The sequence below is a fragment of the Bos indicus x Bos taurus genome, chromosome 24 (genome assembly GCF_003369695.1).
Source record: "Bos indicus x Bos taurus breed Angus x Brahman F1 hybrid chromosome 24, Bos_hybrid_MaternalHap_v2.0, whole genome shotgun sequence".
NCBI classification, from domain to species: domain Eukaryota; kingdom Metazoa; phylum Chordata; class Mammalia; order Artiodactyla; family Bovidae; genus Bos; species Bos indicus x Bos taurus.
This window is the reverse complement of record NC_040099.1, coordinates 58,176,674-58,192,733: the sequence shown is the minus strand read 5'-3', so window position 1 is coordinate 58,192,733 and position 16,060 is coordinate 58,176,674. Positions and strand designations below refer to the sequence as shown.

General features: G+C 48.2%; 1 protein-coding gene across 8 annotated transcripts in view; it reads right to left on the bottom strand.

The window, feature by feature from the left end:
• Positions 1 to 693: 693 nt before the first annotated feature.
• Positions 694 to 16,060, bottom strand: part of ZNF532 (zinc finger protein 532) — a 113,149-nt gene continuing 97,782 nt past the window's right edge. For 6 of the 8 annotated variants that reach the window (XM_027526082.1, XM_027526087.1, XM_027526084.1 and 3 more), the window contains 3 exons: positions 7,759 to 7,871; positions 5,194 to 5,341; positions 2,805 to 3,299 (listed from right to left, as the gene is read on the bottom strand). In XM_027526082.1, the coding sequence (XP_027381883.1) occupies positions 2,805 to 3,299; positions 5,194 to 5,341; positions 7,759 to 7,871 (756 nt within the window). Of the gene's footprint in view, positions 3,300 to 5,193; positions 5,342 to 7,758; positions 7,872 to 16,060 lie in introns of all 8 variants that reach the window. The other 2 variants (XM_027526083.1, XM_027526081.1) reach the window with 2 other exon arrangements.

The window sequence follows — 16,060 nt, the reverse complement described above, 5'->3', positions numbered from 1 at the left end:
ACTGGCAGGGAGATTCTTTACTGCTGAGCCATCAGGGAAGCCCATCAAACTTGCTTCTTTATCTTTCCAGACGCCTAGCCTCTTTCATGTATTTCATCTCCTTATCTCCGTGCTGCGTTCTAGGGGGTTTCTTCACAATCCATCTTCCAGCTCATCAGTTCCCTCTCCAGTCGAACCATCCAGGGCTACAGCACTGGGTGCTGTTTCTTTTTTTAATAATAATTTACCTTTGGCTGTCCTCGCTGCGGCACGGGCTTTTCTCTAGTTGCAGTGTGTGGGCTTCTCACTACAGTGGCTTCTCTTGGTGCAGAGCATGGGCTCTAGGGCACCCGGGCTTCAGCGGTCGTGGCACAAAGGCTCAGGAGTCGGCTCATGGACTCCAGAGCACAGGCTCAGCAGATGTGGCACACGGGTTTGGTTGCTTCACAGCACGTGGGGTCTTCCCGGACCAGGGATCGAACCCAAGTCTCCTACATTGGCAGGTGTTCTTTATCACAGAGCCACCAGGGAAGACCCTGGGTGCTGCTTCTTCATTGTGGGACCTCTGAACATTTAAAAAAAACTTTCTTCAATGCTCAACTAGGCATTTAGTAGATGCCAATTTCATATTACCAAGCATGTTTGGGTATGTGAGTAGACAAGACTCCCAGGTTACCCAAAGCCATAGTGCCACAAACAAAAATTCTAGTATCGTGTTTTGCAAATACTTTTTATTTGTTGAATAAAGGAGTATCTGTCGATATGTACATAAACACAGAGAGCGAGCACTAGATTTAGAGCAAGAATATCTGGGTTCTAATATGCAAAGCCGCTTACCAGCTACGAGGGCTCAGGCCAAGAACTTCAATCTGAGCTCAGCTTCCTCGACTGTAAAACTAGGCTATTAGGACCCGTGCAGCCCACCACACAGGTTTATTGCAAGGTTCAAATGCAGGAACAAATGAAAAGTGCTATGACTACAACTTAAGAGCAATACAAGTATAAATATAACAACAGCAATGAATTTCAAGTTGAGGAATACTGAACCACACCCTTGGGTATACCCACGTATTGATGGGAGTCACTACGAAAGGGACAAAGATAGCTGATTGCCAATGAGAACGAACACGCTGCCCTTATTAGCGGCAAGAATGCTGCAACAGCCCACAGCCCATCCCTGCCGTGAATCACTCCCTAAACTCCACGAAGATGTCAGAGACCCCCCATCAAGAACGCTCTCACAAAAGCACGGGGGCCAAACGTCCCAGGTTTATTTACATACGTGAAGTGTGTTTAATACAGTTAGGGTGGGTGCGGTTAGTGCGTGACGCCTGACAGCAGCAAGACCTCTCGAGGGACCGAACATTGACTACAGTATATCATGCAAGTATATCTATATATACACAAAATAACTTTTCTTTTAAAAAAAAAAAAGTACAAAACATGTTTAGGGATAAATACAAGATATAAAATGCAAAAGAAAACACGAAAACACAGAACCAAAAAAATATAACTCTCCCAGAGAACTATAAACATTTGGAAGGGACAGAGGAGTACCTTGGCTGCGTTAAGAAAGCTGAACTACCCAACAGTAAAGGTACTTATTGAAATGGCTGAACTCAACCCACGTGGCTCAGTGCTGAAGGGAGTGGCCGATGGCCACACGCCGGCTGCTGCGTCGGGAAGGTGGAAATTGTGCATCCCAAGTCTAAGTACCGGGACCTTTGGCAGTAGCACCCAGAACAGGAAACGCCAACTCTTTAGACAGCAAAGGGTTAAGTCAACTGTGATTTTTTTTTTTCCTTTTCCTGTCAAGAGCCAGAGAAATACTTGATATTTTTAGTTGTGTCGTTTATAGTTACTAAATTACATGACAAAAACGTTGACTATATAAATCTCCTGGTCTGACGACGTGTTTGTAACGTGTACAGTAGTCCAGCCCTTTCTTCGCTTTAGTTCCTTGTGCTCTTTCAGAAGCCAGCCTTGCAAACCGGCCCAGGAAACTACCCGCTCGCTTTTCCCCTTTGGGAGAGAGAGCTTTCCTCCCCACTCTGAGATGGAACCCATCCCGTCTTTGCTTCCTGGGTGTCTGGCCCCTGCGGCCACCCCCTCGCTGGGAGGGGAGCGCCCTGCAAGGCGGCTCCCGACACACCGGGCCGGGAGGAGGGGCCACGCGCCGGGCGGCGGCCCCCGCGGAGCAGGCACGTTGAGGATAGAGTGCTAAGACACTTGAAAGTCCCTAGTGTTTGTGAGACCTACAGTCACCTACGATTTATGTAGTGAATTCTAAAAATTAAAAACACTAAAAAAGGCCCTGTCGGAGCCTGTAATTAGTTAACCCATTCAAAACCGTGACGTACAAAATGGTTTATTGGAATTCAGGAACTGCCCCTGTTGCTAAGAACTCTGTTTTTAAAGAAACCGTACAAACAAGAAAAATTCTAACCCAAAACAAAAACAAAAAAATATATATATTAAAAAAAGACAACCCAAGAACAAAACAAACAAAAATCTTCAAAACATTGTCCACTAAATACTGATACAAACATGTAACAAAGAGTATAAAAAGTTATTCGTTTAAATATATACAAACTCTTTTCAACTCAAATACTGTTTTTAATACTTAATGGAGGAAGGGGAGGAGGGCAGACGGGAGGAGGCAGAGAAGGGGAGGAGGGAGATATATTGCAACAACCTGGACAGTACTGTTAACTCTGTGATACCGCCAACTTTGCGTAACAAAAACGTCTCTTTGCTTCCAATGTGGACCGGTGTGCGGGGTGGGGGGTGCTTCGCTGCTCGCGGGGGCGCGGAGGGTGGGGCGGCTATTTCTCCGCCGAGCTCACTCTTTTGGATTTGATGAAGGCCATGCCGTGGGTCCGCATGTGAGCGTTTAAGGCAGCTTCCGTCTCGAACGTCTTTGCACACACTTTGCACGTTCGGTCCGACACGGGGCCGTCGGCCGGCGCGTCCTCGGGCCCCGGCTGGTTCTCCGGCTGGTTCTCCTCGCCCGCCCCGTTCTGCTTGGCCGCCGGCTGCGGCTCCTTCAGTTTGTGGACGATGAAGAGGTGCCGCGACAGCGACACGTGCGACGTGTAGCACAGGCCGCACTCGCGGCACTGGTGGGAGGAGCCGTCCGACTTGTGCTGCGGGATGTGCTCGTGGAACTGCAGCAGGTTCTCCGTGGTGAAGCCGCACACGGCGCACTTGTGCACCTTGAACACGTTGATCTTCAGCTTCTTCAGGGGCTGCGTGATGGCCCCTCGGGGAGGGCGGAACTCTAACACGGGCTCCTCCAGCTTCCGCTTGGGACTGGGAGCCTGGGAGAGGAAGACAGAACCGGTGATACACTGACAACCGCTGTGGGCTCCGGGAGCTGGGGTGTGGGCTCCTTACGGCCTGTGGGCCCCGCCCCGCCCAAGGGTCACCCTTTCCCTCTGCCCCGCCAAGGCGAGCTCCGCGCCAGGCTGACCCCGCGTCCTGCAGGGGCTCAGCAGAACAAACAGGCCCCTGCCCTCGAGGGACGCAGCTACAAACAGCGATGAGGGAGCCCGCCGAGCGTCAGAGGGATAGCCTGGGCTGGGAGGTCACACCAGGAAAGGGGTCCCGCTGGGAGCCGGCCGGGGTAGCTGGGGGACAGGAGGGAGGCAATGCAGCTGCAGCTGGGGATGGGGGAGGACTGGGATGCGGCCAGGGAGAGGTGGGGGCAGGTGGGCTGAGCGTCTCCTGGCAGTGTCCAGACCTGCTCCCTTCCTGAGGGTCAGATGGTGGGCCACCTGCGCCTCACTGGAGCCAGTGAGGGCCCTTTCCTGCCCACTCAGCCTCCTCAGACTCCTCCTCTGGCCCCTCAAATCCCTCCCCTCCAGCTCTCTAAAATCCCAAGCCAATGGACACCTTCTCCACGGCCATCCGGCCTTTCCACCTTGACCTAAAGCTGCCCCCTGCATGTGCATGCTTTAATTCCACCCCCACCCCATCACTTGAGGGGAAGGATCACAATTTAATGCAACTCTAGTCTGACTTGTATTTTAATTTCAATGACTAACTCCTTGAAAGCACACACAGGCTTTTTTCCCCAGGAACATTCCAGACGCAGCACAGTGCCAAAGACAGCACGGGTCTCTGAAGTGTCTGCTGAACCACTGCCGCACTCCAACAGCACTCGGCACACATGCGCTTACACGCAGGCAACAGCTGTGCTGTCGCCGCTTCACGTTCACCACGCACTGACAAGAGCACGGACTCTTGACCTTAACGCCTCCATCGTTACAAACAGAAGCCACACGGGATCGATTTTGATCAGGTACCTCCCACAACATCAGCAATGCAAGGAATCCAGATTAAAGTAATTCTCTGGCTAAGACAACTTCCATGGGTCAACATAAAACTTTAATTTGTATATGTAAGTAGACTGATCCCTAACTTCCCTGGTAGCTCAACTGGTAAAGAATATGCCTGCAATGCAGGAGACCCTGGTTCGATTCCTGGGTCGGGAAAATCTGCTGGAGAAGGGATAGGCTACCCACGCCAGTATTCTTGGGCTTCCCTGGTGGCTCAGCTGGTAAAGAATCCGCATGCAATGCGGGAGACTGGGTTCAGTCCCTGGGTTGCGAAGATCCCCTCGAGAAGGGAAAGGCTACCCACTCCAGTATTCTGGCCTGGAGAATGCCATGAACAATATAGTCTGTGGGGTCACAAAGAGTCAGACACAACTGAATGATTTTGACTTTTCACTTTTCACTTTCAGACTGATCCCTAAAGCTATATCTGGAAGGATATAGAAGAAATTTAATAAAGGTTGTGTGTGAAGTCACTTCGGTCATGTCCGACTCTTTGTGACCCTATGGACAGTAGCCCACAGGCTCCTCTGTCCACGGGATTCTCTAAGCAAGAACGCTGGAGTGGGTTGCCACGCCCTCCTCCAGGGGATCTTCCCAACCCAGGGGTCAAATCCGCATCTCCTGGGTCTCCTGGGTTGGCAGGTGGGTTCTTTATCACTGGTGCCATCAAGTTACCTCACACACACACAAAGTTACCTTTAAGAGCAAGACGAAACTCAGGCTGAGTGCAGAGAGAGTGTTCCTATTACTTGACAGCTTTGTGCACAGGCTGAATTTTTTAAATCGTATAACCGTAGAAAAATTTTCATGCAAAAAAAAGGAGAAAGCAAGTCAGCACAACATCACTGTAAGGAGAACGCCTGCAGCGTCTAACCTTGGTGTCTTCTTTTGTCTCTGTTTCCTCCTCGTTGGTGGCTTCCGTCATCTCTTTCAAGTCAGGATCCTTAATGCCGTGCATGAGCTGTATGTGTTTCTCCAGCATCAACCGTTTCGTGAAGGTGCGCCTGGAGTCTGGACAGTGCCTGTGGGGGAAAGACAAGGAAATAACCTACTTGCTCTAAAAGGGCTCAGTGAGGAACGTGCTCACTACCGAAGCCCTCAGTCGGCCCAGAGGGGCCAAGGTGGTCCTGCAGATACGTGGTCCAAAGTGCAAGAGCGGTGTTGCTATGAATCATCATTTCCAGTGTGAATTAAAAAAATAAAATAAAATAAAAAGTGCGGCAGCTTTTGTTAAAAATTTTCTATCATAAATGAACTTACGGTTGCGGGGAAGGGGAGGGTGGAAAGGGACAGTTGGGGCCTGGGGAAGGTCATGTGAACACGGCTATGTTTAAAGTGGATAACCAGCAAGGATGCCCTGTCCAGCACAGGGGACTCTGCACAGCGTTGGACGGCAGCCTGGACGGGAGGGAGTGTGGGGGAGGATGGAGCCCTGAGTCCCTTTGCTGCAGCTCACCTCAAACAGCCTTAACACTCTTAAGCGGTTATACCCAAATACAAATTGGTTTTGGTGTTTAAAAAAAAAAAAAACAGAAGGAAAAGGGTTTTTTCCTATCAGTTTTTGGGTTCTTACAGCACCAGCCCAATTTGGTTCAGACAGGGCATTTATTTTCTGAGTTTGGTTAAGTATGACTTAATTTGTAATTCTAGATGGCTGTGATTTTAACATGGAGAACACTAAATCTCAGAAGTTTTCTTTCCAGTGACTCAGAGTGTTCCCTCAGAATTTACGTCACAAGACGCTTTAACAGGAAGCAAGTCCCTGCCTGACTTCTTCACGCCGGTGCTACCAAGATTCCCGCTCACTCTGCGTGACACAGACAAGAAAGACTTGTCTCCCGACAACTTTCTCATCGAAGCACAAATGCAGTAATATGCATGGTTAGGACCACAGCGTGCAAATACGTGTGCTCAGTTGGTTGATTAAAAGGCAGAAAACTGAACAAATACCCAAAATAGGTCAATGATTTCAGTTTTCATTTCAGCTTTTACAATTACCCCCTATAAATTACGATTACAGCTTTTCTTTGGGAAGATATGAACTTATCATTTTCTTCAAGGCCATGGTTTTTCCAGTGGTCACGTATGGATGTGACAGTTGGACTGTGAAGAAAGCTGAGCGCCAAAGAATTGATGCTTTTGAACTGTGGTGTTGGAGAAGACTCTTGAGAGTCCCTTGGACTGCAAGGAGATCCAACCAGTCCATTCTGAAGGAGATCAGCCTTGGGATTTCTTTGGAAGGAATGAGGCTAAAGCTGAAACTCCAGTACTTTGGCCACCTCATGTGAAGAGTTGACTCACTGGAAAAGACTCTGATGCTGGGAGGGATTGGAGGCAGGAGGAGAAGGGGACGACAGAGGATGAGATGGCTGGATGGCATCACTGTCTCGATGGACGTGAGTCTGGGTGAACTCCGGGAGTTGGTGATGGACAGGGAGGCCTGGCGTGCTGCGATTCACGGGGTCGCAAAAGAGTCAGACACGACTGAGCGACTGAACTGAACTGAAACAGGCCCAAACTGGTAAACAGAAATTCACGACCATGGCAATTGCAATTATGGTCACTCTTCAGGCAGATATCATGAATAACCACTGCAGTGAAGGGAGATGGAAAGATCCTCACGGCTTATGTAGAACCAAGTTCGCTGTCTTCAGAAAAGCTTCTGAAAATCTTACAAGAAAGAGTGGCTCCCCGAGCTGATGATTTCACGTTAGAGACCCTCTATAGGACAGCACCGGGAGCCAGCACCCATACCAGAGAACAAAGGAAACGAGCTGGGCGACCAGGGCGCCTTCCAGGGACTCCCCGGGAGCAGGAGCCAGCCTTAGGGAGGGAGGACTCTGCCATCCACACCCACTTCCTTCCTGTTCTCTCAGTGCAGCGTTTCCTCCTAGAATCACTGGCTCCGTCACCACAGTCTCGGCACACAGGCTGGTCTGCTGATGCCGGCAACTCAACTGTGTGTAGGGAACCAAAGAGCATCTCCTTCAGCTGAGTCCCTACCTGCCTGCGAGTCACTGTGCCAAAACTCTCAGTAATGAAACCACAAATCTCTGCTTAACAGAGAGCACAGCTGGGACTTTCTGGGCGGTCCAGGGCTTAGGGCTCTGTGCTCTCACTGACGGAGCCTGGGTTCAATCCCTGCTCAGGGAACCAAGACCCTGGCCACAAGCTGCTCCGCATACACACACACAAACACAGGGAACAGGTGAGAACATACAAGGCCCGGGCAAGGAGCTGCTCTTTCTAATTTTCATCTTGTCCGAGTGCTACAAACCAGGCAAGAACGGCCTGCCAGAACAAAACATGATTCAAGAACGGAAACCCACACACCGGGGGGCGGAGGACGGGGAAGTGGGAGGCTGACAGGGAAACGGGGAAGCGGGCACTTCCCGCCTGACCCGCGCGCGGCGCCGCCCCGTGAGAAGCCAGGACTTACGAGCAGGTGTAAACTTTCCTGATGCCTTTGTGCTTGATCCGGTTGTGGCGGCAGAGACTGTGGGACGAGCTGAAGGACTTGTCGCACTGGCGGCAGGGGTGCTTCTTCATTTGCTTTATCAGGAGAAAAGAGGGACAAAGTCACCGGAGACAGCAAAGCAGAAACGCCTGACGAGCTAAAGACTCTTTCGTTAATGGCTGTGTACCACTATCGTTTAGCGATACATTAACAAGACTAAAAGATTTTTTTCAAATTTTTTATCGAAATATCGTTGCTCTACAATGTTGTGTTAAGTTCTGCTGCACGGCACAGTGAGTCAGCTGAACGATTCTCTTAAAGACGCAACAGAAGGGGCTGCCAGGGCCAGGGTTATCATGGGGGAATTTGGTTATAGCCATTTAGAAATATAAGCTAAACTCAGAAAATAAATACCCCGTCTACACTAAATCTCTCACTTCTAGAGAACAGGACATACTTTATTATAAGGCTATGTTTTTTTCCTCAAAAAACACTTAGGATGGAAAAAGAAAAAAAAACCATGATTCTGATTCAACACAAACACCCAGATAGCTGAAACGAAGACATGACGTCGATTTTCTTTGCCTAAGAGGTGTTATTTTTAGAAGGCAGATAACCTAGAAAAACACAATTCTTTAGTAGATACCAAATAAAGCCGTTATTTCATTTACTATATCCAGAAAGAACCCGTTTCCTTCTCCAATGTGCCATTTAAAATCTCTGGCTAATTTTAAACACCTTTAGCTTTCCCCCCCAGTAACTCATTATTCTGTATATAAGCAAAGAGTTTTCCAAGAAAAATTTTTTAATGATATCATTTGATTATCTCAAGAGCACAAGCGTGATACCACTCTGGGGAGCGTGCCTGAGGGTGTATGTGGAATGAGTCTGTGTGCGGGCGTGCATTTGTGTCCTGGGGGCTGGGGGCACACTGAACGACCGAGAGAGAGCCATCAAGAGAGATCTCAACATCAAAGTGAAAACTTTCCCACTTCGGCTAAGACATCATTATGTTAATTCAACAGATTCCCATGTGTAACCTTTGAAATAAAATCAGTAATATCTTTAAAAACAAATTCTTTGGGCATGATATGCACTGCAGTCTGGAATTAACATCACATCCCAAGGAAATGAAATCAAGAAAGAATGGTCGGCCTTGTGAATGGAACAAAATTTGGCTCAGCCCTCATTAAAACTAAGGATGGAGCAGGAATTAAGTTCTCACGAGAAACTCTGTTACTATCTTTGGCCATCAGAAGAGATAAGCAAGCAGTTGTGACCCATTTGATAAAGAAATGATCCGTTTTTTAAAAAATATTTTTACGTTAATCACCTGGCAAACACGTCCTCACTCCAACTGGTGAGGAAATGAATTCGAGGCAGCTGAGAGCCTGGCTCTGGAGGCCCAGGTGGGCCGGCACCTTTGCCCACTGCTCGTGAACCATGTGACGGGGCATTTCCCGCCCTCCGAGCGGTTGGGGGGACACAGCGGTGACGTCCTCGGAGAGGGTGCTGGGGTCGGGGGGGGCACTGAGGGGCTAGCGCAGTGCCTGGGATGCAGACAGAGCCTCAACGCGCTATTTTATTAACAAGCTGGTGAGGTTATTATTAACAAGCAGCTGGTTATTTTATCATCCAAGTTTCATTTGTTAAAAAGCATCTTTTATTATTTAAAAGCAAATTCCCTGGTGGTAGCAGTGCTTAGGACTCCACACTTTGGCTGCTGAGGGCCTGAGTGCGGAAGCAACATCCGTCAAGACTCGAGGCATAGCCAGAAAAACAGCAAAGCGCTGTGACGGACACGATGGACGTGGCCCAGACAAGGCCGAGGAGGAGGTTCCTTCTCCGGGTTAAAGACGAAAGTTGTACCATGTGCCCCAGGCGGGCCTAGGGTTCAAGAACCTTCCTGCCAGGGCAGGAGGCGAGAGAGACATGGGTTCAGTCCCTGGGTTGGGAAGATCCTCTGGAGAAGGAAATGGCAACCTGCTCCGGTATTCAAGGCCTGGAAAATTCCATGGATGGAGGAACCTGGCAGGCTACAGTCCACGGGGCCTCAAAGAGTCGGACACGACTGACCACACCCACTTACATACTTTGTATTGTTTTCCTAAGCACATCCAGGGTCACATGCATATGTATCATACCTCCCAGAACGCAAGAATGATCTCTGGGGGAAAAGAGAGAGACAGAGGGAACAAAGCCAGCAACCAGCTAGCACCTGAGACACCCTGCCCCTTCGACTTCATAAAAATGTTGATCACATTAAATAGACCATCCCCAGTCTCTTGGGGAGAAGGCAATGGAACCCCACTCCAGTACTCTTGCCTGGAAAATCCCATGGGCGGAGGAGCCTGGTGGGCTGCATGCAGTCCATGGGGTTGTGAAGAGTCGGACACGACTGAGTGACTTCACTGTCACGCACTGGAGAAGGAAATGGCAACCCTCTCCAGTGTTCTTGCCTGGAGAATCCCAGGGACGAAAGATCCTGGCGGGCTGCCGTCTATGGGGTTGTACAGAGTCGGACACGACTGAAGCGACTTAGCAGCAGCAGCAACAGCAGTCTCTTGGACTAGCACATGGACCCAGAGAAGGAAGAAGAAGCTTCCTTTAGAATAAAACCAGGAACAGTTGGTCATGAATAATTGTATGTTTCAAAAAGGTTTTTTAAAAAAATCTAATTTCTGTAGAATTTTTGTACATGTAAGATGGACAATGTTAAGATCACCTGGGAGAGTCAAAACACAAGACATCTTTCCAAAATCAAGACAGGGGCTTTCCTGGTGGCTCAGTGGCAAAGAATCACCCTGCCAATGCAAGAGACTCAGGTCCGACCCCTGATCCACAAGATCCCACGCACCGCAGAGCAGCTAAGCCCCTGCAGCACAAGGACTGAGCCTGCGCTCAAGAGCCCGGGAGCCGCACGGACTGAGCCTGCGCTCGAGAGCCCGGGAGCCGCATGGACTGAGCCTGTGATCGAGAGCCGGGGAGCCACAAGGACTGAGCCTGGGCTCCAGAGGCAGGAGCTGCAGAGACTGAGCTTGCGCTCAAGAGCCCGGAAGCCACAAGGACTGAGCCTGGGCTCCAGAGGCGGGAGCTGCAGAGACTGAGCTTGCGCTCAAGAGCCCGGAAGCCACAAGGACTGAGCCTGGACTCCAGAGGCGGGAGCTGCACGGATTGAGCCCCCTGCAGCAACCACTGAGCTCTGGAGCCGGCTCTGCAACCAGAGAGGCCACTGCAGGGAGAAGCCTGAGCGCCACGGTGAAGGGGAGCCCTGCTCCCCGCAACCAGAGAAAGGCCCTTGCAGCACCTAAGAGCCCAGCACAACCAAAAATAAACTAAAAAGTAAAAGCAAGACAGTCACAGCAAATAATCATAAAGAAGGGAGCCAACTGAAGTGATTCTTTCTAGGCATTCAACAGTGCATAGGCCTCAGACACATGCAGACTGGATCTCTATTATGGTGGAGATTTTAACATGCTACTTCTTGTTATGGCATATTTGTATTAACATAAAATTGAAATTGTAATAGAGAAGTATCAGTAAAGAAAGTCTCAGTAGATGATAAAATAAATGAAGAACAGCTCAGCTGAATCAATAATTACTATTTTCCAAAAAAGAGTTGACAATGTATGAGGTATTCTTTTTCAACATCTTCATGGGGAAAAAAAAAAAAAACCCTGCAGAAATGAACTGTAAAATCCAAAAACAATAGGGCAAGGTTTCCTAAATGCCTGGTGACAAGAAAATTACAAGTTTAAACCCCAGTTTCCAGATCAAACCTGCCAGGTTTGATCACCTAACAAAACAAATGACTTTTTTCTTTGTTAAATTTTAAATACTAACTTGTTTGAAGGTGCTTTGCCTATTTTCATAATTTGTATCTTCAATATTCTAATAGTTCCTACTGTTACTTTATGACACCGAAAGCAATTTTTGATCAAAAGTGGGGAAAAAATAGCATTAAGAAAAGTATAAATGTCTATCATCATTCTATTTTCAAGACTTTTAAGGTCCTTTACTCCTTCCGGCTGCTATAGCAGCATAAAGCTGATATTAACAGAACCAGGGCCTTAAGTGGAAACTGTATACTTAAATCAGAAAACAAATTGTGAATTGTAAATTATTTTGTCTTTAAATAGAACTATTCAAAGAAACAGGTGGCAGCGTCTGAAAATTTTGATAAGACTTTAGAATATCGAACCACCACTTGGGTGAACTTGCTAGATTTTCTCCCTCATCTCCAATTGCTGACTCGTATCTTCACGTCCTGTAGGAAAGAAAGCGTAATCACTAATTCCTCTGCTCTCAATGCCCTGGCCTTGGGCTCAGGTTTGAGCTCTGGGATTTAAAATGCCTCTAAAAGCCCTTCTTTCTGGATGGCACTTGGTGGACATTCTGATAACCGGTCCCTTCCCATGACTTGGCTTGAAGGCCTCTTTCGGGTTCGGGGGACAGTGGAAAAGCTGGAGAAAAGGCACAGCCCCACACACCCACCCAGCCTGAGCTCCCCTTCTCCCAGCTCTTCTGAGCGCCCTTCCTCCCCAAGGCTTCAGACTCACAGCCGCATGCAAAGAGCCCCCCCTGACGACCATCACACATCCAGACAGAGATCTGAGATGAGGGGGGGACTGGACTCATTCCCAAATCACAGTGACACACACCCTTCACCTCGATCACAGCACTTTTTATGAAAACGGAAAAGCCAAACTGCTTATATAATTTTCAGCCTATCACAACAGCAGTCTCTCAGAATTTAACTCCTAAAACTCTGAACCCTTTCACTTGGGAATCGATTCTGGACATAGTGGTTGGTGCTGCTGTGAGATAACATACACAGGACACAGGTTCTAGATCGCAGAGCTAGGCAGAGTCAGGCGGACGCCCACAGGGCTCCAGCCACAGTCAGTAAGGAGCCTGACACTCAAAACCTGCCAGCGACTCGCTCAATGAAGAGCGTCGTGCATCGACACACGGTAGAAACATTTCTTAACAGCTGGTTAAGAAACACACAGGTGCTGCAGAAAGTATGGCACCTCACCTTGAAAAAGGCCTGCACTTTGCTGGTGGAAGTGAGCGCCAGGGGGCTTACCTGAAAACGGAGGGCAGCTGTGACCCCTTCCTGTGGACCTGTGTGACCCCCCCAGCGGGAAACGAGGGCGCTGGCGGGGCTGGGAGGTGTGTGCACAAGTGTGTCGCGTGTATTCCTGCACGACTCCGTTTCACGGTTTTCTGGAACTAGTGTTTCTCAGGAAGGGAATCACACATGAGCAAACTGAGAAGTCACCTTATGCTTCAATCGCTCCCTGATGAGTTATCAACTGCACTGGAACAAACCTGCGTTCTCAACACAGACCTCATATTCAATAGCAGAAAGGATTTGTACATACAGAGATTATTCACTGCAGCACTGTGTCTAATGCGAAAAGATGGAAAAAAAAAAATCTGGGTCCATCCAAGGAGGACTAGTTAAATAAATGACATGCACTTAACGATACTCGTCATAAAGCTGTAGAAAGAAGGGAAGATCTCAAACCGCTGATATGAGAAGAACTGTAACATAAATGACGTGGAGACAGAACCAGGACACAAAATTGCATTAATAAGCTGTGTTCTGTGAAAGAAAGCTGCGTTCTAGAAAGAGAACACAGATGTACAGAGGCTGACACGGCGCAGAGCACCGTCAAGGCCCGGCAAGGGTAGGAAGGAGGACTTTAACTGTACTCCTTCATATCATTTGGATTTTTGAACCATGTGAATGTAACTCTTAAATTTTTTTTTGGTTGCCTCAAAATTATACACCATATTCACTGAGCTATTAATTTAAAAAATGTAAAACTCCCTTTTTAATGAGTTTTGAGAAATGGATAGTTAGAGACAGAACAGTTTTAGGGGCTTCTCTGGAGGGACAGTGGTTAAGACTCTGTCCTTCCAATGCAGCGGCACAGCTTCGATTTCTGGTCAGGAAACCAAGATCTCACATGGTGTACAGTGCAGCAGCAGCAAAAAAAAAAAAAAAAAAAATATATATATACACACACACACACACACACACACAGAACATTTCCATCACCCCCCAAATTCCCACATGCCCCTTTAGATCAACACCTCCTTCCCACACCCAGCTCTTGAAAACCCTGATCTGTCTTCCACCCGACGGTTTTACTTTTTCCGTTTGTCGTGTAAATGGACCACGCAGTCTAACGTGTGTGCCTCTCACCTGGCATCACACGAGTGCATCACCCGAGTGTATGCCCTGCTTCTCGCTGTGGAGGAATACTCCATTGCATGAATAGATCTCTGTTTGTTTATTCATTTATCAGGGGAAGGATTTCTGGGTTGTTTCCAGTTTGGGGAAATTACTAAAGTATACAGTATAAATACTTAAAACTATAAACAGTCATGGACAGGAAATACGATCTGATTTCTCTTGGGTAAATACCGAGGAGTGGGATTACTGGGTCATATGGTAAATTATGTAAGAAACTGCCAGTGTTTTCCAGATGGCTGCACTCTGTTTTTCCCAGCGATGGATGCGAGCTCTAATGGCTCAGCAGCCCTCCCAGCATTTCATAATGCCATTTTACTTTACCACAGCCATTACAAAGGGCGGCTAGTGGCGTTTCATCGTCGTTTAATTTGCATTCCTCTAATGACGAATGGTATTAAGGTAAAAAATTTTCAGTTAAGAGATTAAAACACCTTTTTATATGGTGTGCCTTTGTCTCAAAAAAACAAAAGTTTTTTGGTTTTTAATTTTTATTTCAGGAGGAATCATACTATCCTGTAAGCTCCTTGAAAACAGAAGCTGTGGGTCATTCATCTTTATATCCCTGGCTTTCAGCTTATGAAAACACTCGGTAAACATTCACTGTGTAAATGAATTAAAAAAAACACACACAATTTTCTACTGGAAAAATATGAGCATGTTCTACAAAGCGATCACGGAATAACAAGGATAAAAGTAGGATAAAACACTGGATAGAGAGCAAGCACTGGTTGTTTCCAGAAGGTGGGTGAGACACGGGCATGTCTGAATCTTGGTAAGAGCCTCGGAAAGACACGGGGACGGAGGCGGGGAGGCGGGGAGGGGCTCACAGGGAAGGAGGAGCCTGCAGAAGGGGCGCCCCCCGGAATCAGGTGCTAAACAGGTGTGCTGTGTACACAGCAGGGGCAGGGGGTGAGGAGGGGACGGGAAACTGCGGGAACTCCTGCCTGGAAGCTGCCACATCACAGTAAATGCAACGCCTCCAGATGCCATCGCCTTCACCTTCTTTCCCTTACTGTCACAGACTACAAAAATACCAAAGACCTACTGCAAAATAAAAGAGTAAGATTGCTTCTAATCTCACCAGTTGAGGTGTGTTGTGCGTGTGTGTGTGGTCAGTCATGTCTGACTCTTTGTGACTCCCTGGACTGTTGCCCGCCAGGCTCCTCTGTCCATGGGATTCTCCAGGTAACGATACTGGAATGGGTTACCATTTCCTTCTCCAGGGGATCTTTCTGACCCAGGGAACGAACCCACATCTCTTAAGTCTCCTGCACTGGCAGGCAGGTTCTTTACCCACTGAGCCACCTGGGAAGCCGCAGAACTGAAGTAACCATTATCAATTTCTAGCTGTATATCCTGCCCATGTCTTTTCTGGATACATGTATCCATGCGTATTTATAAGAATGAGTCCATATTATACATATTGACTTGTAACCTGATTTCCTCAATTGTAAGCAAACACAGCTACACATACTTTGCTGATTCCACAGTATTCTACTGTATGTGTGAGCCATAATTCATTGAACTATCCTGTTAATGATTTAGCTTGTTTCCACTTTTCAACTTTTACAGATACAATTTTCTGCCGTCAACCAATTACTCCTTTGGATAGAGTTTGGAAAAAACCAAGACTGTCTAGTTTAGAAGTTGTAAAAACGTTCCGGCTCTTTGACCCTTCTGGCCTGACTGTCCTCAGAAAGGACACCACCGATCTGCATCGCTGTCCCTTCATCAGGAGAGCTCAACGTCAGGACACGCGCATCAACTCCACCGAGGAGTGGGCAAACACGCTATGGCATTTTTGCTTCTCCTGAGAGCCCACTGAGGCTGGGCACCTAGGCACATGCTCCTGAACCTCCCTGCTTCCCTGGGGAGCTGCCCCATCACGTCCTTTCCGCCTTTCTACGGAGTGGGGGGTGGCGGGGCGCACGGGCGCAGACTCCAGGGTCTTGGGCACCACTCCGCAGGCTCTGGGCCAGCCACTGGGGTGACAGAGGGGCACCGATGGGTGTGAGC